We start from the raw sequence: 21,974 nt of genomic DNA, 5'->3' as shown, positions 1-21,974 counted from the left end.
AATTGATAGAAAACTACTAACTCAGTCGTATTTTTTACTATTTTAAATTAGTATAAAACTACTTGAAATTAGTCAAAACTGTTAATAATTCAATTGGTAAACGAGTCCGCACTATTCCATTAGCAGAAAACTACTAATTCAGATTTAGAGAGTAATAAATAATACTTAAATTACTAAAAATAAGTTAACTAAAAATGATGACTAAAAACTATTAAAATATTATTAACATAATGCTGACAGATTGCTGAGACTACTGAAAGATTTTCAACAAGCCTAAATTGCATGCTTACTGAAAGATTACTGTTGGCTACATTATATGCTTATTGTAATCTCCCATTGTAAGCACAATGTAACCTAACAAACTATACACATAACCTTACAACCACCACTCACACATTAATATCAAGTGCTGTTTAGGGTCCTATTTAAGTATTTCTTCTATGAATAAAAGAAAAATTGCGAGCGATAAATTCAAAAGTTTCCGGGCATGAAGTTACGTAGAAGTAAAGGGAGTGTCGGCGGTAAGTCAGTTCTTCGCATACCTTACTCTCAGGTAGGTAGGTAGGTAGGTAGGTAGGCAAGCAAGCAAGCAAGCAAGCAAGCAGGCACTTTAGTATAGTGTACTCTAGCTGCTCGCTGCCGCGGAGAGTCGAGTCGAATGTCGAGGTTCGTGAGCGAGTGAGAGCCAGCGAGCAAACGGGCCCAGCGATCCCCTCTCCAAGATGGCCGCCGTTGGGTCCAGTGGTTGAGCCGAGCAAAAGCAGCAACTCGCTTAAAGTCAGGGGAAGGGAAGACCTAGCAGGTGCCGCCATGTCAGTGCATGCCTAACCTCGAAGCCGCGCGGAATAGACGCTGGGCCTTACGTCGCGTTAAAATATCCTCGTGTACTGTTATACTCGATTACAATAGAAAAAAAAACGAAAAAACGTGATGTTCTGCTAGATATAAATATATAAATATGATAAATAGTGGCCCCATTGCACAAATCAAGTGGATTAAAGTGAATTATCTTTGAAAATTGATATATTTTGGCCTTATGGTGTGCAGTGTGTTCTGCGAGGCACCGGCTAGCGCGGGTTTATTGCGTTAGGTGATGTGAGATTCCGTCGATACTGTTCAGGTTTTTCATCCCTGTTGTGTGCTCGCTTGCTGTGGATCGCGTCTAAAGAGAAGGCCACAAGATCTTCTTGGAGAAGACCAGTGTCAGTTTACTCTCTTTCTTTATCTCTCTCTCTCTCTCTCTACCTCTCTCTTCTTTTTCTGCCTCGAGACCAAGAGGAAAACGCTCTGATTGAAATTATTCCAGCATAAAATCCATGTTGTTTTGATCAGTTGGAAAGAAGTCGCACGTGAAGGCTGAACTGCAGGCATTCAGAGAGAGAGGTCATCGCACGTCTTTGCTGGAATGATCACGATGAGCTGTGTATTACACTCACTATGATCAGACACCACGTGTGGATACTTACGCATACAGACATCTATAAGAATATCAAAGATTTAATTTCTTTCTTGCATCCTGATTTTTGACTTTGGATTTAATACCCTACAAATAAGGTGTTTTGTGATGTGGTGTTTGTGAGTGAATGGTGATGATAAATAGATTAAAACTGTGAAGTGATTTTACGCGGTTATTCGAATGGAGATGAAAAGATCAAGATAGTATACGGAAAGTGGCGGTGACCCAGGATGCGGGTCTTGCTGCTGATTCTCGTCCTGGGAGTGACGAAATTCCCGGGTATGAGAACTGAACGCGTGCAATATCTCGAGGTCTCGGAAAATGCAGCGCCAGGAACGAGAGTTGGATATATCGATGCGGATTTAATTGTTCCTGTGCCTGGTTCGGCGGTTGATGCTGATTTGATAGTGGATCATGGAACTGGGGAGATAAAAACACGAGTTCCTCTTGATAGGGAAACTAGACCATCGTATAGTCTCGTCGCTCTACCTCAGAATGTGAGGGTGATCATCAAAGTTCTGGATGAAAATGATAATGCACCGACGTTCCCTGCCGAGCATGTGGATGTGGAATTCCCGGAGAATTCACCACGCGATGCTAAACGTGCCCTACCACCTGCTAAGGATCCCGATTTGGGTCAATATTCAACCCAACGATATGAAATTGTCTCTGGGAATTATGGAGATATGTTTCGACTCTCGCAACATAGGGGTCGAGATGGGGTTTTGTATTTGGATTTACAGAATTCTGGTTCCTTGGATCGTGAGGCGCGTTCCTGGTATCATCTCGTGATAGAGGCCTTGGATGGTGGGGCACCACCTTTAAGATCCCGACTCCATGTCAATGTCACTGTGCAAGATGTCAATGACAATCCGCCGATCTTCAATCAGACGAGGTACACGGCTAGTGTACCGGAGAATGCCACCGTCGGCACACCGATTCTCATGGTGAACGCTACCGACTTGGACGCCGGTGACAATTGCAGAATCGAGTACTCGATCAATCGTCGTCAATCGGACCGCGAGGAGATGTTCCGAGTGGATCCGGAAACGGGTATGGTTTATGTGAACAAGCCATTGGACTTTGAATCAAAGGAGCGACACGAACTTGTAATCGTCGCTAGGGATCGCGGTGCACAGCCCCTTGAAGCAAGTACCTTCGTGTCAGTCCATGTCACCGACGTGAATGACAATCAGCCAGCGATCACCGTCATTTTCCTGTCGGACGACGCAACGCCCAAGATCAGTGAGAGTGCACAACCCGGTGAATTTGTTGCGAGAATCTCGGTCAGCGATCCTGACTCGAGAACTGAATACTCGAATGCCACCGTCACACTGTCCGGTGGCGACGGACACTTTGGATTGACGACACGTGACAACATTATCTATTTGGTTGTCGTCGAACGACCACTTGATCGTGAAGAAAAGCCGGTTTATGATCTTTTAGTGGAAGCAACTGACGCCGGTACACCACCCCTCAGGGCATTAAGGACCTTTCGACTTTTAGTGACGGACGTGAATGATAATGCGCCGAAATTTCTTCAGGAAAGATACGATGCTCATTTATTAGAGGCCTCTGAACCGGGAACATCGGTATTGCGTGTCAGTGCTACGGATTTGGATGAGGGGGCAAATTCAGTTATAAAATATAGTTTATTGAATACAACGTGGTTCACGATTGATGAGAATTCGGGTTTGATCAGTACCGTGACTCACGTGGACTGTGAGGCTGATCCGGCGCCTATTCTTGTTGTTGTTGCTACCGACTCGGGTCGTCCACCTCTCAGTAGTAGTGCTACCGTTCGTGTGACAGTGCATGATCTTAATGACAACGAACCCATCTTCGAGAAGCCATTGTACAACGCCACGGTGCCCGAGGATCTACCGGTTGGACGCTGCTTTCTCAAGGTAAACGGCTCTCGTAACGACTACTATTACGTGAATTCTTTGTTTATATATTAGGCGTGTTGTTGGAAAAAAAATTCCTCCTCTCTCTCTCCTATATGGAATTTGCGAACGTCTTCTAAAATAAGTGTACACCTAAAAGTATATGCAATGTCTTTTAATTAGAATCATGGAAAAAAAACACTGCACCTTCACATATATTATAAATGTAGTAATACATATAGTCATTAGGTTAGACTGTATGAGGCTTGAAGTCAGCAACAATTTTAAAAACGAAGAAAAACAGAAAATAATACGACGATTTATTTTACTTCTAATTCATCTTATTTTTGAGCAAATAATTTTTAAGTAATAATTATAAAGTCTTAAATTTACCCAAATGAAAAGTACACTTTTGATTAAAACTTACATTAGCCCAAATAGTGCTCTCTAAATTTGAATTAGTAAAAGTATTTACTAATTTGAATTAGTGATTAACTTTTTGCTTTTGAATTAGTAAATTTTACTAATTACTAGTAATTTCTACCAATTTATTAGTAAAATTTACTAATTCAAAAGAAAAAAGTCAGTCACTAATAATTTAACCCCTTGATGCAAGAACCAGACGCAGCCCTTTTAATCTCAATGGTCTGTTTGGTTCTTGCATCAAGGGGTTCAATTTAAATTAGTAAACATTTTTACTAATTCGAATTTAGAGAGTGACTAAATTTCTAAATAGAAATCTGATTTTAAGACTTAAACTTGTCTAGTATTTATATATTTTAAGCCCAAAAAGTGAGTTGAATTCAAGAAAAAACAGATTTGAGATGTGTAAGTACTTTAAGACTTTTGTTTCTACAGTGTAGAGAAGAATTTAATTTGAAAAAAAAAAATTTCGATTTTAAAAAACGTTGCGGACTTAAAATAGCCTTATTTAGCCTGTACCTTTTATGGTGAATAATCTAACAGACGTAACGATTGACAGTTTTATTAATTCGTAAAAAAATGACTTCTATACCAGGCTTCCTACTTATCTGTATTAAATGAAAATTTTACTACTTTTTTACGATTTGATACTATTTGGATACTTTATTTAGATTTGTGGCACTAAAAGCAAATTTTTTTCTATTTTTGAGAATTGGCACTACTTTAAATTTGCTACTAGGTGGGATAAAAAAGTTATTATTTTAATAAAGTACTTAATACTTTCGGCATATTTTAATAAAATTCTTTCAAACGATTCAATTATTTTCAACAATTTTTCAAAATTCAATTACTTTGAATGTCTACTATTTTAATAAAATTTTCCCAATGAATTCAATTATTTTGAATGTCTAGTATTTTAATAAAAAAATGTCCCAAAAGAATTCAATTATTTAAAAATTTTTTTTTTATAATATTCTTAGCGAGAATTTAATTATTTTTATAACTAACTAAAAATTATTGCAGAATTTAAATTATTTTTAAAAATTGTTATAAAATTCGTTGCGATAATTCAATTATTTTCATAAATAATAAAATTCCCATAGAAATTCAATTATTTAAAAAACAAATTTCCATAAAAATTTTGGCAAAAAAATCAATTATTTAAAAAGATTTTTCAAAATTCTTCCCAAGAATTCAATTATTTAAAAAAATTTTTATAAAATTCTTCGCAAGAATTCATTTTTTTTATAAATAATAAAATTTGTCTCAAAGATTTAATTACTTTTAAAAAATTTAATAAAATTCGTTACAATAATTTAATTATTTTTATAAATAATAAAACGTTTGCAAGATTTCAATTATTTTAATACAATTTTAAATAAATTCTTCGAAAAATGCAATTATTCCTGAAAATTTTATTAAAATTCCTCCAAAGAATTCAATTATTTGGAAAAAAGTTGATATAATTGGTTTATTAGAATTTAATAATTATTCTTAATTCATTTTTAATTAAATTTCTTGAAAGAAATTAATTACTTTTAAAAACTGTAATGAAATTCTTCGTGGGAATTTAATTATTTTTAAAAGAAAATTTAATAAAATTCTTCGTAAAAAATTAATGAATTTCAAAAACTTTTCGAAATGTTTTCAATAAAGTTTTCCAAAAGAATTCAATTATTTATAAAAAAAATGTTTAATAAAAATCGTCACAAGAATTCAATTATATTCATAAATAATTAAATTTTCCTAGGAATTTAATTTTTTAATTTATTTTAATTTAATTTCAATTATTATTAATACAATTTTAAATGAATAATTTTTTGAAAAATGCAATTATTCTTGTAAAATTTATTAAAATTCTTCCAAGGAGTTCAATTATTTAAAAAAAAATTTTAATAATGTTCTTTATAAAAAATTGAAATCGTTGAAAACTTTTCTGGAACTGATTTTTTTTATAAAAAATTGAAATCGTTGAAAACTTTTCTGGAACTGATTTTGTGACATTAAAATTTTAAATTTATTTATACAAAAAAAATTTGTTGATATTATGTAACTTGTTATAATGCAAAATTACTGAATTCAATGGAAGAAATAACAGTTTATAATGACTTATTATTACCCGCGTGAAATTGAAAAATAACTGCTGTTGGAAATTAAAGTAGCAAAATAACAAAAAAAAGTACGATGATGATGATTAAATTACATTTTAAAATTGTAATGGAAAAATTCCAGAATATCTTAATCGCCAGGGATATAATAAACACTTTAATTTAAATTCTAAACTCAAAACGTATTAATAGATGCGCCAGAAGGAAATTACAAGCTTATGCATTCAAATTGCTTTACATATTTCAATTATTGTGGAATATATTTATTTTTGATAAAACTATATAATATAAATTTATTAGCTCTCTTCATTGGTTTTAGTTAATATACGTTAAATATTAATTTCTTCCACATGTGCGCTCGAAAATTCCATTCATTCAATATGTTTCATTATTCAAATATGTTAGAGAGAATTCTTTGGTAGATTCGCCATAACTTACATCGTATTTCTTGTTAATTTAAATAGGAAATAAAAGTTAAGTGTATTTATATAACCGCAAAAACCACAGAATTTTGGTTGAGGTTCTTTTTCGACAAATATTCCCCTCTGTTAGTCTTAGAATAAGAGATCAAAAATAATATTTTTTAGTCTCTTCTATACTCTAGAATAATAATCAGTTAAAATTGGTTAAAATTGGATCATTGGTTTACATTCCTAGGTTTGAAAATTTGATCTTCAGTTCGAATTGATTTTTAAAGAAGGGAAAATTTTTAGTTCTGAAAGAGTGCAGTTGACTCTAAAAATAAATTGAACTAATTAATAGAGATATTTAATATCAATGGGTAAAATTATTTTATTTTCTGCTTCTTGAAATGTATTCCAGTTTCAGTTGGAATTCTCTTAATAGACATTTCATTAATTCCGCTATAAGAAGGACATAATCATTAATAACAAATAACTAGGTTTCAGATGTTCAACTCTGGAATTTTATGCTCAAGGATTACGTTAATAAAAGACATTCTTTTTCCGGTTGATGATATTCCTCGATGCAAGGAAGTTGTATTTTATATGAATAATTCTTTTTTTAGAATCTTGAAGGAAAACATAATTTACAAATTGCCAGTTTTAGAAGAAGAAAAAACCCTTCCTTATTAATTTATTCAGGTTTCCTTTTTAATAATTTATGTATTTTATTTTTTTAACGAGAATTTATAGATGTAATGCTAAAAGTATATTTATTAAAATTAATTATTAAAAACGTTATAATTATGAAACTTGAATTTTAAAATCTAATTTTAGTTTAAATTTTACAATTCCAGTATTGTTTTAAGAAAGTTTAGTTTTGAACTTAATTTTAAATTCCATTCGTGGCGTGTAGGACACTAATCGGTGACTCATATGTCATGGAGTGTCAAAATATTTGAATATCTAAAACTCATTCACGAATCTGAGGTAAAATTTTTATGGATACAATGTCAGAATGACACAATCAATTATTGTTTCTGTTTTTTCTCTTTAAAATTAGAATTTATTTTATATTTTAATAAATAGTTTTTAGTGCAATTTCCTTGATGAATAAAAGAAGTAAAATCGATGACTTTTCATTTTGCTAAAAAACCCCAAAAATAATGATTAAAAAAGAAACTTTAATTTTAGACACTGAAAGTCGGTTTTCTAATTAAATTTTTTTGAATCAAATATCCATTTGTTACTTTCAAGAAAAATGTGAAAATGTTACTAAAGTGTTACCTGAAGTGTCAAATTCTTTTGGTGCAATTTTAAATTTCAAGGGGTGTGAATGGGGAATCATGGAATGAAATGAAAATGAATTCTAACTCGAGTGATACGTCTTGAAGTTAACAAGTATCGTTTGATACTTTGAGGCATGTTATATAAGTATACAAGAGTGAATGTCCAGGTCGAAAGTCTCTATATATGCGAGAGGTTCCTCTTCGCCGAAGTGACACGATAGCACGAATCCAAAGTCAAAGAGCGAGTTCACAGATAGTGGAGTCCGGTCGCGGGACCCAAGATCCAAGAAGTCGATAGGCCTTTCTTGGAGGAGGATGGCACACCGTAGTAAAAAGCTCGTCCCTGCCATTATCGTTGACGTTGACAGGTCTTCGTTAAACTTGGATTGCTCTCTTATTTTCTATCTTTCTTTATTTTACTTGCTTTTCAATCTATATTATTCACTCTCGCTCATCATGTATATACACACATGCGTCTGTTTCTCTCTATATCCTTTATTTCTTCTTTCTCTATTCCTTATTTCTTCTTTCTCTATCCTTCTTTCTTCATCCTCTATCCTTCTTTCTTCATCCTATCCCTTCTTTTTCTTCTCTTTCTCTCTCCTTCTTTTCCATCATCCTTTCTCTAGATTTCGTTCATCGTATATTATATATATATATAGTAAAAAGAAATCGAGAGTAAATCGAGCTTCAGCATCAAGTTCATTCTGGAGATTTTTTTGTTTTTTCTTCATCGCTATATGCAATACTTCCTTTTCCTTCACTCTTTTGTTTCTTATCCAGAATGTGACTGAAATTTCTATATTTTTTTATTGTCTATATAATGATTGCGAATGATAATTTAGAATAGTCGTCAGGGTGTTTATATTAATAAAACTTTGCGAATTTCATGTCATATGGAAGATAAGTATTTCTAAAGTTTATGATAGTCGCAATCGTTAAGTGATTGTTAGTCGTTGTTATTTTATATATATGGGGTTCGATCCCAGTGGGGGTTGGAAATTTAAATGCTAATAAGCTATTTTTAACTGACAATTAGTAATTTTTAACTGAATGATCAGTTTATTATTTGAGTAAAAATGTTTACTAATTTGAATTAGTGACTGCCTTTTTGCTTTTTGAATTAGTAAATTTTACTAATAAATTAGTGTAAATCACTATTTATCAGTAAAATTTACTAATTCAAAAGCAAAAACTCAGTCACTAATTCTAATTACTAAACACAGGGTTCCTACAGAAACTGTAAATCATGGAAATGGTATGGAATTTTTAAAAGGCTTCTGAAAATAAGGGATATCATGGAGAAGGCCTGGAATATTTAAGTTTCTAAATTTTTGCTGTTTTCCATTTTTTCTCTTGAATAGAAATTCAAATAATAATAAAGCTAAATAGCATAAAAGAGACGAAAAAATGTTGAATTTTAAGAAATTCGGATTTTTGAATTTTTGATAATTTTTGATAATTTTAGATTTTTTACCATAGAATCGAGACTATTAAATAAGTAAAGTATTTTCCAAAAGCACAAAAATAATGAAGCTAAATCTCAAAAAAGAGACGAAAAAATGTTGAATTTTAAGAAATTCGGTTTTTTTAATTTTTTCGAATTTTTGATAATTTTAGATTTTTTACCAAAGAGACGAGACTATTAAATAAGTAAAGTATTTTCCAAAAGCACAAAAATAATGAAGCTAAATCCCATAAAAGAGAGGAAAAAATGTTGAATTTTAAGAAATTCGGATTTTTGAATTTTTGATAATTTTTGATAATTTTAGATTTTTTACCATAGAATCGAGACTATTAAATAAGTAAAGTATTTTCCAAAAGCACAAAAATAATGAAGCTAAATCTCAAAAAAGAGACGAAAAAATGTTGAATTTTAAGAAATTCGGTTTTTTTAATTTTTTCGAATTTTTGATAATTTTAGATTTTTTACCAAAGAGTCGAGATTATTTAATAAGTAAAGTATTTTCCAAGAGCCCAAAAATAATGAAGCTAAATACTATCAAAGAGAAGAAAAACGGTTGAATTTAAAAAAAATCGTTTTTTCGAATTTTTGATAAATTTTGATAAGTTTAGAATTTCTACCAAAGGGTGGAGACTATTAAATAAGTAAAGTGTTTTTAAAGAGCCCAAAAATATTGAAATTAGATTTAAAATTCCACTGGAATTTCGTAAAAATTTGACCTGGAAATCATGGAAAAGGTATGGAATTTTAAATTCGGATTTCTGTAGGAATCCTGTAAAAACATTTTTACTAATTTAAATTTAGAGAGTAGCACAACGAAGAATAACAAATATTCTCTAAATCTGAATTAGTAGAATTCTAATAAGAAATAGTAAAATTTTACTAATTTTTTGTAGTTTTCATGGAAGACTTTTCCCTTTTCAATTAGTAGAATATTACTAATTTTTAGTAAAATTTTACTAATGTTTTAGTGGAATTCTACTAATTAAAAGTCACTCACTTCACTAAATGAATTAGTGAAACTGTTTTATCGACTATTAATAAAACAGTTCTATTAATTGTTAGTAGAATTCTACTAAGCAAGTATAGTAAAATCTACTAATAATTAGTAAAATTTCACTATTTGTTAGTAAAATTATTTCTAAATCATTTAGTGGAAGACTTTTCATCATTTCTTTCTTAATTTGAATCAGTTAAAAATCGTCGTTTTAACTGACAATCAGTGACTTACTTTTTCCTTCTGAATCAGTTAAAAATAACTAATTTTCAGTAGAAATATTACTATTTGAATTAGTGACTGATTTTTTACTTCTAAATCAGTTATTTTTAATTGATTGAAATTTAGAGAGTTCATTAGTAACTTTAGAGAGTATGGTTACTATTGTTTTATTGATTGTTGAACCTATTTCAAAACCCTATTATCAGGACAATATTGCAGATCGTATTTTGCACCTACCGTAAATTTTCTCATTGTTATATATATATATATATATATATATATTGTGCGGAATGAAATTTGAATCAGAAATTCTCACCTTAGGCTAGTGGTTAACTATCATCCTTCGTTTTTGCCAGAGAGAACGAGAGATTGAAAGAGAGAATGAGAGAGACTTGCACATGAAGATTATCCAATCGGTTATTGAGATTTCGGAAGCTGATTGGTTACAGAGAGAGATGAATTTTAAGCTGATGGTATTGGTGCTTGAAATGTTTAACAGTGGCTAAAGAGGATTGATCGTATGAGAAATATGAAGAGAATGGGAGAGACAGGTTCTTCTTTTGCAGTTGCGGTGTTATTTTATTTTATTTTTTATTTTTTTTAACCCTTCTCTATATCTTGAGCTTTAACCCTCTCGTGAACATTGCTTCGCAAAAGGCAGATGGACACACGGGAGAATAAATGAGTGCATTTTTCAAACCAGAAGGCGCGCACAAACTACACTGATTCATTTATGCTTTCTTTTCAAAAGTTTGAATGCAGAATGGAATGTTAATGGAACGCAATATTTTATTTATAATTCTACATATACACATTATCTTGTTCGATAATTATTTATTTCCTATATATTATCATGATAATTATACATCTGTTTTTTTTTCGTCACACCCACAAATTTTTTTGGGAAAGAAAAAGAAACTTCTCTTTGGCTCCACCCTCTTTGGTTATATTTTTTCGTGAATCTATTATTCATATGGTCTGAAGATTTATGTCTTTTTAATCTTTGGCTTTTGTTTCGGATTTTATTTGTAAATTATATTTTTGAAAACTTAAAGTATGTTTCAGTTTCGTAAAAGGTATTTATTTTTGTAATTTAGATTTTTTCGTTTAGTAATGATTTTTCATTTATTTGATTTTTTGGGGGTTTTTTTGCTTCGTCCTTTCTTTTTTTTTGATCCTCTTGCATCCTTTTTTTTCATCCTTCTTCTTCTTTCTGTATTCTTTTTTCTCTTTCCTTTCCCTCTCTTGCTCGGTTGCTTCTTGGCCTCGACCTCCTCCTCTCACAAGTCAAATCTACGGCCACGTCTCGCCTGTGGAAACGGGTTCTGAAAGTTGGACTCTGCATGAAATCTGTATTACTCCTTCTCTGAAAATCGCTTCTCAAAGAGAGGTGAGGAGGTTCCTCACCCAATGGAATGACGTTTGAAAAATCGCTCGGCTTTAAAAAGGGTAATTATTGTTGCTCAGATGTGTTGTAATTTTCAGGCAAAGTGCGCATGGAATTCAGAAGTTTGTTTCAGTTTTGTAAATAACAATCGCGGATTAAAATATCAATACTTTTTTTATTTCGATTTAGTAATATTCGGTCACAATTTATTCCTTTTGCAGGGCTCGAACTAGATCCGTAAATTCAGGAAAGGTCCGTAAATTAGCTTCAAGTCTGTAAAAGTCAGTTTTTTTTTTAAAAAAGGTCCGTAAAGTCCGTAATGATATAAAATAATGATTTTATCATCTTTAATTATTATAAAAAATTTAATTTATAGTTTTAAGTAAAATGTTCTCGTATTTGACTCAGACTGTTTATATTTTTGTCAGTAAAGTTTATATTGGTCCGTAAAAGTCGTATTTTTAAATACTTTCACTGCTCTCTAAATTAGAATTAGTTAAAAATAACTAATTTGATAGCAAAAAGTCTGTCACTTATTCAAATAGTAATATTTTACTAATGAAATAGTTAATAATGACTAATTTTGGTTAAATTCACTTTTAGGTTATGTAAAAATTAATGAAATTTGTAGTAAGTAATTCAATTAGTGAAATTTGAGTATTTTTTTAGTTAATTATTTACTATTGATTAGTGATTCTCTACTAATAATTAGTTATTTTTTACTAATTGCTGAAGCAAAAAGTCATCCACGATTTTACTAATAATTAGTTATTTTTTTACTAATTGCTGAAGCAAAAAGTCATCCACGATTTTACTAAATAATTAGTTATTTTTAACTAATTCAGATTTAGAGAGTAGTTTGAGCCCTGCTTTTCAAGAGGAATATTTATGTGAGTAGGAGTATTTATGCATATATATCTTGGAATAATTTATCTAGACAAAACACGAAAGTCTAGAAAATACTGAAAAAGGAGGGAAAAAGGGAAATTTTCTCCTCGTAAAAGTGTAGAAGCGAAGGAGGTAAAAAGCATCTTGCTTGTGGTAAAAAGTTTGTTTTTTTCCTAAAGTGTACTACCACTTTTGCATTCTTCTTCTACCTTTTAAATGAAGGAACGGTGTATTTTTACTTGTTGAAAACGGATAGGGCAATTTGCGGCCTCATCGCCTATATGTAATTGTCCAGATGAGCAGGTGAAGTTGAGGATGTGTACACTGTTGGAGAAAATTGAGCTTTTGCATAGAAATGGTACTAAATTGGTAACAAAATTGGCACCCATTGGTACCCTAGAGGTTATAGGATATGGAAAAAAGAAAAGTTCCATCGGAGAATTTAAAAGTGGCAATGATTGTAATATAATTATGTGCGCGGCATTAGATACTTTGTATATATGTGCGCTTTTAAAGTGGCAACGCCCGCAGAACAATTGTTTGCCGTTTATGACTTTAGTGATGGCGCGACATATATATATATATATATATATATACTCTCCTGTTTTCAATCCTACGCACCGCCAGGTCACATTCTCAAGTTGAAACGTGAATAAGACGACGTGTGCATTCACGTGCATTGCGGCGGTCATGCCGAGCAAAAACCAACAACTTGTTGTAGTACGTGACGCGGATTGTGCCCTAGAGATTCTGGAAATGTTTACGTTTCTTTTGCATACTTTCCCACCAACCTTGGCAACCAATTTTCTTGAAATCATATAAACACTTTTCTTCTTGGAAATCCTTTTTAAGAAGTTTTGTCGTCGCACTGATATATTTAAAATAGCTGCTTGTAGCGCATAGCCTTGGGTGCATTAGAAATTGTGTAACATGTCGAACAATATGGTATTGTGCATTAACATCCACATGTAAAGCATATGTGAAACAATGTCCTATTGTACAATACAATGTATGTGGAATTTTGCAATAAAATTTATCTCAAACAATAAGGAATTACACCCCTAAAATGTTGAGCACCTGAAAATTTATGCTCCCATTGAAAGACAAATATTCCACGCACCAAAAATGGATGTACATTAGAATATTACACCAAATTCTTATATTCTTTCTAAAAGAATTTTCTACTTCTGAATTTTTCTCTATTTTATTTTATTTTATTTTGAAAAACACGCAAAAACGAAAACATTTTATAATGTATAATGAAGGTCCCGTGTAGAAATCACCATGCTATGCCTAAAATGATTATTGGCCCTAGCTTGGACCTAACTTGGCAACCCCTTTTTATATATCCTAGGCTGGTCCTAACTTGGTACTAGCTAGGAGATCCAGTTATGACTTAGAAAAATTTTTAGGAAAATAAAGTGTCAAAATTGATACATGAAAAACATGTAAAAATTGATAAATATTCTCAATTAATATTTATAAAATTAATTGATAATCATATTTGTTTAAACAATTTATTGTTTGACATAAATCAGAAAATTATACAAATACTATAAAATAAAGTTAATTTATTAATTTATTAATTCAGCAATTGTTTAAACAAATAATTGTTATTTACTAACTTTTTACACAATCAACCTAGAAACTAGCAGTTTTTTCTAATTTTGCAATAAGTAAATACTCAGATTAGTTAATTGCAAAATTTTAAAAGACTACAAGTGTCTAGACGCTTTATTGTCTTAAGAATTAATAAATAACAACAATTTTTTGTTTAAACAAATGCTGAATTGTTAAAATTATAAATTATCTTCATATTTCACTACTCAAGTGTAATAATCGCGAAGTTAGATAAAAAACTGCAAATTTTTAAGTAATTTGTTACAAAAGTTAATAAAACAGCAAAATTTATTTATTTATTTAAACAGATACAGACTGCAATATAATTATCATTAGTAAAATATATTTCTAATTTCGTTCGCTGATTTTAAGTTTCGTTTAAGTTGGTGCTAAACACTAAGAGATATTGCAATTCGAATGTGGGCTGACCCACCCAGGTCCAACCCAGGACCTACCTGGGCTTCCTAGTTTCATTAGCAAAAATTTCTAAGTCCAAGTCTAAAAAAATTTTTGCAACAAAAAATTAATGCTTAAAATGATTTAGAATAATGAAAAACTTGTTTTTAACATAAATTTTTTTGACATTTTTTTAAAAAGTGGATTACCCGCTTAATTAATTAGGAAAAATTTCCAAGTCCAAAAGACGAATATTTTTTTTAGACCAAGAAATTAATGTTAAAAATGATTGAGAACAATGAAAAACCTGTTTTTAACGAAAATGTATAGATATTTTTTTTCTTGATATAATATAAAAATATTAATTTTTGAATTTTTATATTTGGATATTATTTTATTATTATTGTTGTTGTTAAACTATTTTTTTTATTTATTATTGTGTATTAGTGTCAATAATTACTATATTGAATCATCAAAAGCAAGTCCACAAGTCACTGACAATAAAAATTTTGATCTCAACTAGTTTCATTAGCATAGTGGTTAGGGCGTTAGTCTCGTAGTCCGTAGGTCGTAGGTTCGATTCCCGCGTGCGTTAGATTTTATTTACTTCTTAGGTTTGCGTTTATTCCGATTTTTCTGCATTGTATTCGTATAAGTATGCAATTTAATGATTATATATACTGTAAAATAATTTAATTAACAAATTTCTAATTTTTTTATAATTTTTAATGTATATATTAGAGGAATATATATTAATCTCTACATATACTAACATTATTTATGAATTCGCTTTTGGTCATCACTTAATTGAAAAAAATAATAATTAATTAAAACTAATACTTATTATTAATAATTTAGGTTATTTCTTTAACAAATATTATTAACTAATTAAAATTATAATGAAATAGAAAATACTGTCTGAGATGGTCCTTTCTAGGTCCTAAAATGGACCCATAAACTGGTCCTAACTAGGCTCCCAAGTTAGGACCAGGCTAGAATCGCATCACCACCCATTGTTGGTCCAACCTACACTGCCAACCTAGGACCAAGCTATTAACAGGGCAAAATAGGTAGGACCTGGCTAGGACCAATTTTCACTTTCCACACGGGGTGCATCTTATTTTAAGATATCCTATTGAAATTGGCCCTAAATATCTTAAAACTGACTACAATGACAATTAAGATAATTTTTGCAGTGATTTCAATGAATCTTGCTGGACAATTTTTGGGTTTGTAATTAATATTTTCATACTTAAAGAAAAGGAGAAAATCCGCGCGTGTTTTCCGCTAGAACGTTATAACTATAGAACACAACTCACGTGACATGACGTACCGTGCGAAAAGACAGAACATCAAGACACCAAGTAACGTTGCGTTTTACTATCCCATTTCAGGATCTTATACATATAGTCATCCCTCTGGTTTGCCCCTTCTTTGAAACGTCCCTCACTATAAAACACATTGCCCCATAATAGATTCACAAAGCCATCGTATATAATAGTGCACCTCTATTCCGCATCACAGTGGAATAAACATGAAATTCCATGCTACAAACATATCAATCCTGCTATACCCTTTCTAGAACCGTTACCTTTTCTTATATATATACAGTGGGAGAGAAAATATTTTGCCTGCGAATAGTGGATTATTTTCTTTTTTCGTATTGGCTGTTTATTTTTTCTTTTTGAAATTAGAAAAGGAAAGCACGGATTATATAGAATTAAAATTTCATAGAACTGTCACTTGAGCGAATTGTTCAGGCTGAAGTCCGCAAGGTTTTTAAAAAAGGAAAAAGCAAAAAGACTTTATTTTTCTTTGAATTCGTCTCTAATTTCCATGTGCTTAAAATTTTATAAGAAATGAGTTGTTACTTAAAATTTGCTTGTTTGGCACTTCGGCTAAATGACAATTTCAGGACTCGGATTGTGCTCGGATTTATGCGACTAAAGCGACTGTTTTAGAGTTTTAAAGTCGATCCGAGCCCTGCAATTTATATATAAGTAAAAAACCTCTTAAATATGAATTCGTTTATTTAAAAATTATCCTTAAGGAATTTCGATGAAAGTGACAGTTTTGTGAAATTAAAAATAAGAGCGAGTTTGAAAATAAATCGTGCCAAATTTCAATGTTCAAAGGAGCATTTTCTCATTGTTGATTAATCAACTCGAAGATTACGCATGAGATATACAAGTTTGATAAAAGTTGATACCAGTAATTTAGCTTCAAGGAGTAGCGCCTTATTCATTAGTTAGCAAAACGCCTTTAAACGACTAGCGGTGTTATTACGCATTTCTCAGTTGTGTTGTGCTTTGGTGTCTTCTAATATCGTAAAAATGATAATGATTCTTGGATAATAAATGGCAAACTATTTTCTTGGAAGGTGTCCTCTCGCCTAACCACATATAATTTAGCCTATCGCGCGTATCTCATCTCTCGCAGTTGCACATTGCTGGCGAGCTCCCGCGTCCTCATTTTCCTTCTCTTTGTATTTGTATATATATATATATATATATATTGTTCGAAACGGCGGTCGATCTTCCGCGAGCGGCGGACAAGAAACCGTGGAAAAATGTCCATACCTGTGGCAGGGACGAGGGACGATGGTGTACACCAGGTTTTAAGAGGATGCGGGAACGCAAGAACCCTCACCTCACCTCAACAAGAACGAATGGCGCGCATCTATACACTAGTATTTTCAAAGGCCTCGGAGTTCACGATGCATAACGCCGTTGTGAAGAACTGCTCGTAAAATTTCTGCCAAGCATAAGTAGACGAGTCACCGGGAGTAGCGGGGGGGAAAAATCACGGCTCTTTCCCTCGATCTTCTGCTTCTGCCAGGTCTTATTACATGATTACGTGCACGTAAAATTACAAGGCTTTTTCAATTAACACATTTCCTTCGCTGAATTTATAGTCACGTGTTTATTTTTCTCTTTTGTTTCATTTTTTGAAAAATTAGCTTCAATTTTTCAAAAGAAGGAAATCTGTTAATGTTTTGATGAAAATACCACTGTCTCTACTCTGGAAAAACTTTGCTTAGAGACACTAACGTCTTAACCTTGGCTAACTATGGCAAAACTGTGGTTAAAGATATCATTAGGTTCAAACCTAATTTAAAAATCTGGTGATGATCCCAGGTGGAAAAGTTAATGTTAGTTAACGTTAGCTAATGATACTAATGTTAGACTAACGTTTCTAACATTTTTTGGACACTAACTTTAGATTAAAGTTAATTAAACGTTAGTCTAATGTTAGTCTAATGTTAGCCTAACGTTAGTATCATTAGCCAAGGTTAACTAACGTTAACTTTTCCAGCTGAGATCCTATTACCAAAAATCGAAAACGACGTTCTTTTAAATGTGCATTTAAGTAATTACTGTGTGCATGATACGTCTTTTCCTAATCCAATTAACTATTCGAAAATCCGCCTACGATATTAGAAGGCAAAAAAAAAGCCGTTCCCCCTGAAGGATTAATGCCTCACTGAACAGAATTTATCGTGAATGGAGAAAACCTGCATCTTGGCATAGATCTAAGTCTGATGATTCTCTAATCGCAATGAAAAGAGAGAGAGATTATCGTTTTAGGTTGATTTAAGTGAAACTGTTTGTTGGGGGTTATCTAAAGGTATATAACCAGAAATTGAACACATGCACGACAACTAGCTGGAGGGCAATAGGCTTGCACTTTGCCAGCACTTTCCCAATACGGCTTGTGAGTCCTTTCCGCATGTATTGGAAAGTCGATTCTCACACGCACGTTTGTCTCGTCACCAATTTTCTCATGTGTTGGTCAGGCAACCTGACTAGCCAACACCAATTCATGTATAGAAAGAGAACCGCTTTCTCTCGACGCCTCGAGTCAATGTATGAACAGTTCACGCACACCTCTTTCTCTCTCTTTTTTTCTCTCTCCCAACATCAAACTAACTTCATTAAGTCACCAGAATTGAGCATCTCTTGGAAACATTTTGCAGATTACTGACTTATAAGCCACGAGGCATTAATGTCGACTACGACCCACTTCGCGTATGTGAAAATAGAAAACGAGAGAAAATTCTGCAATTAGAAGAATAAAATGTGCTCTTTGTTAGGTGTATAAACGGGTCTATCAGATATCAAATTTCCCATGAGACATCGTGACGAAAAAAAAGCAATTAAAATTGACGGATCACTGCAGGAAAGTTCTTGATTCCTTAGGTAGTGCCAAGGTCGACACTAGTCCAATAATTTTCTCAAAGATCGCGAAATTCAGATTTCGGATTTTTCGTTTGTTCCTTTTCGCCGAGTCGAAATAAGAACAACTTCCATTAATCTCAACTCTTCTAATAAATTTCAACTCCGTTTAATTAACTTGTAAACTTTTAATTGCGTAATAAATTTTAATTTTCATTTAATTAACCGATAAATTTACATATTTATTTAATTCGCAAATAAATCGGCTCGAATGAAGGAAAATTATGGGTGAGAATAACAAACCAGAAAGGAAAATGAAGACACAAGGAAGTAGGCTAGACATTAAAGGCGCACATGATCGTGTAATTGTAGATATTGTCTGCGCTAGGAACTTTTTTTTCAGGAAATAAGACCATTAAACTAGAATCTTATCTCAATCCATTCATTCTCAATAATGTTATCGAACAGTAGATGTGTCTACTAAAATATGTTAACAAAAGTTAACAAAGCTAACACCTGCATTATTGAAATAATGCCATATTTGAAATTTCAGTCGTTCAGGGCAACTTTCACCCAAGTGTAGTATATAGTATACGGAACTCCATTCGCAAAGTGAGCAAGGAAGTGAGGCGAAAAATCAATTTTTCACAAAATTACACGCGGTTAACCCACACGTCCCAGTTGGACGATTAAGAACGTGGTCGCTGCTCTCACTCATGTTGAGAAGGAGAAAGGACCCAAAAGTCGTTTTCGCAATGAGGCATGGAAGCGAGCCTTAAACTTTGCCCTGGGACGCATTGCTCTTTCGAATGATGATGATGATGATGAATCCACTTGAGTGGTAATAAAAATTTCTTTCAACTTCTTCTTTTCGATAGAAGGACTTCTGGCTAAAGAACTAATTTTTATTGCGCAGACAGAAACAAAATTTGTTTTGGCAATCCTCCCAGTAAACGAAAACTAATTGAAATGAATTAAAAAGAATTCACAAAGAGCTTTCGTGAATCCCGCTTTGTGACAAATACGAATTGGAGCCATGATGCAATTTTCCTGAATTCGTGAAACTGTATTGAACTTCCGAACCTTCTATCCGTACCAATTCACTGGACAAGTTTTGAGCCTTTAATTTTTTTCAATTCGTTAGCACGAATTCAATGCATTCCTTGGCCATTTCTTTCGAATGCGAATTCGTTTGGACAAATTGGTACATATTGAATTAAATTCAATTGAATATACAAAGAGCTTGAGTGAATCCCGCTTTGTGACAAATACGAATTGGAGCCTACCAAAAATGTTAATTCGTTTCAATTCATTTGAATTAGTTTTTTTTTACTGGGCTGCTCTAATAATAGCCAAAGGTTTCTTTTCGAATCATTGTTATAGATTAGTGTCATCTAACGTTAGTTAGAGAATGGTTTGAGAAATGTTTAGAGAATGCTATCGAAATTTACGTGTAAGATGTATCCTATTTTGGGGTGCATTTCAATACACCGAATAAACGAGTTTTTTGTTTGTTTTTTCCTGCGTCGTTTCCTATATACCGAGAAAAGAATGTTTGAACAAAAACAACTGGCTGACGCAGCAAGAATGGCAAGTTAAAATAGAGACGGCAATAACGAATGGGATAAGTCTTTTTGTAGCGACGCCATAATTGATTTGCTACCGTAGCGAAATCTATAAGAGACCCCTTTTTTCTCCAATTACTTTTCAAGTCCACCATTTGTGTTGGCGAACACAACAGCAATCTTAACCTCAATACATTTCATATTTCAACCGAATATCAGAAAATAAAACTCTAAAAACTGCCAATGCTGTTTTTCATCCAGTCTTTTCCATACTATGATGACAATTTTTAAGTTTGGATCCGTTGAGTTAAATTAGTCGAAACTAGTCAAAACAACTCGAAACAACTCGAAACTACTCGAAACTACTCAAAATTTATCGAACTGAGTCAAAACCAGTCGATATTAGTCAACAAAGTAAAAATTTATGGAAATGGGTTAAAAATCATCAATACTATTATTATTGTTCTAAAATTTTAATCTAAGGGCAAAAGAAATGGAAGGAGAATGGTGTTAATGTATAAAAGTTCGCGGATGACGTAATATACGCGTTCAGCTAATGGATTCTTTGCCCTGAGGCCCATTCGTTTTTTCGTCGCGTCATCCTCTATATGTGGAATTTGATTAATTACGGAGCGTACAAAACCGGGGACCGTAATTACTTTCCAATAGGGATTTGAGGTTGCTTTTGCTATCGGTATTCTTACGTTAGAAAATTCCAACTCTTGATGGTTGTATAGATGAACTGAATATTACTCCTAATATAGAATTAGATATAAATAAACAATTTTTTTTTACCACCGAAATATGCAGTCTTTAATTGGAGAACTCATACCCATACAGAGTCATCACTAGTTTAATTGATATTTTTCAATGGAGAAATAATATCAGGGCCACTCCTTCATATAGTCACCAATCAACTCTTTGCGGACTGGATTCCGAAATCTAATGGAAGATCTTACTTAAAAAAAAGTATTATATCTACCCTGCGGTGGATGTAAAAATTAGTTGCAAGTATTTTTATCCTGTTTTTCTAATGATATAAAATTGAGTGTTGCATTCGCAACACTTTTGATTCGTTTTTTGTCTCAATTTGATATTATTAGCAAAAATGCAGTTGTGCTATAGGTAAATTTTGCGAAAAAACTTAGAAGTGACAACTTAACTTAAGTGACATAAAATAAGAAGCCTTCTTTTTACAGTGATATGAGTAGAAAGAAAGACAGGAATGATTGGAAAGTTTGTCTATCATTTAGGTATTGAATTTCTTTTTGTTGTTGTTACTGTTTTTTTCTCCTAAAAATAGAAGGAACTTATGATAATTTCCCTTCTCGATTTGGTATAGTTTCGATGAGATATCGACTGCAACCTATTTCTGATATGTCTAACACAGCATGCTACTTCACTAATGGAGTATAATTATCGGGAATCGAGTAATTCCAGTATTTTCAAGCAATTAACGAACTGTACGACTCCAATTTCGCTTGTGTCTCTGTTTAGTGTGTTCAATCGTAAAAGAGTCGGATGAATCTATATTTGGCTGATCGTAAATTTCGCTAGACGTATTTATCAGAATACGATTGGTTTTCTATTCGTGACAACTCTTTTCGAATTTACTATTGTACTGAAAGGTTTCTGAAAGATTTCGGGAAAGGTTTTCCAAGATAAGTTTTTTGAGGAATTATAATATTTTGGCTTT

At 32.2% G+C, this 21,974-nt stretch overlaps 1 protein-coding gene across 1 annotated transcript in view; it reads left to right on the top strand.

Annotated features, from left to right (window-relative positions):
• The first annotated feature begins 605 nt into the window (after window positions 1–605).
• Window positions 606–21,974, top strand: part of LOC122498687 (protein dachsous) — a 375,424-nt gene continuing 354,055 nt past the window's right edge. The window contains exon 1 of the mRNA XM_043606540.1: window positions 606–3,363. Within this exon, the coding sequence (XP_043462475.1) occupies window positions 1,687–3,363 (1,677 nt within the window). The 5' untranslated portion in view covers window positions 606–1,686. The remainder of the gene's footprint in view (window positions 3,364–21,974) is intronic.

The sequence above is a fragment of the Leptopilina heterotoma genome, unplaced genomic scaffold (genome assembly GCF_015476425.1).
Source record: "Leptopilina heterotoma isolate Lh14 unplaced genomic scaffold, ASM1547642v1 Lhet_157, whole genome shotgun sequence".
Lineage (NCBI taxonomy): Eukaryota > Metazoa > Arthropoda > Insecta > Hymenoptera > Figitidae > Leptopilina > Leptopilina heterotoma.
The sequence above is the reverse complement of the archived record's forward strand: the minus strand, read 5'-3'. Positions and strand labels throughout refer to the sequence as shown.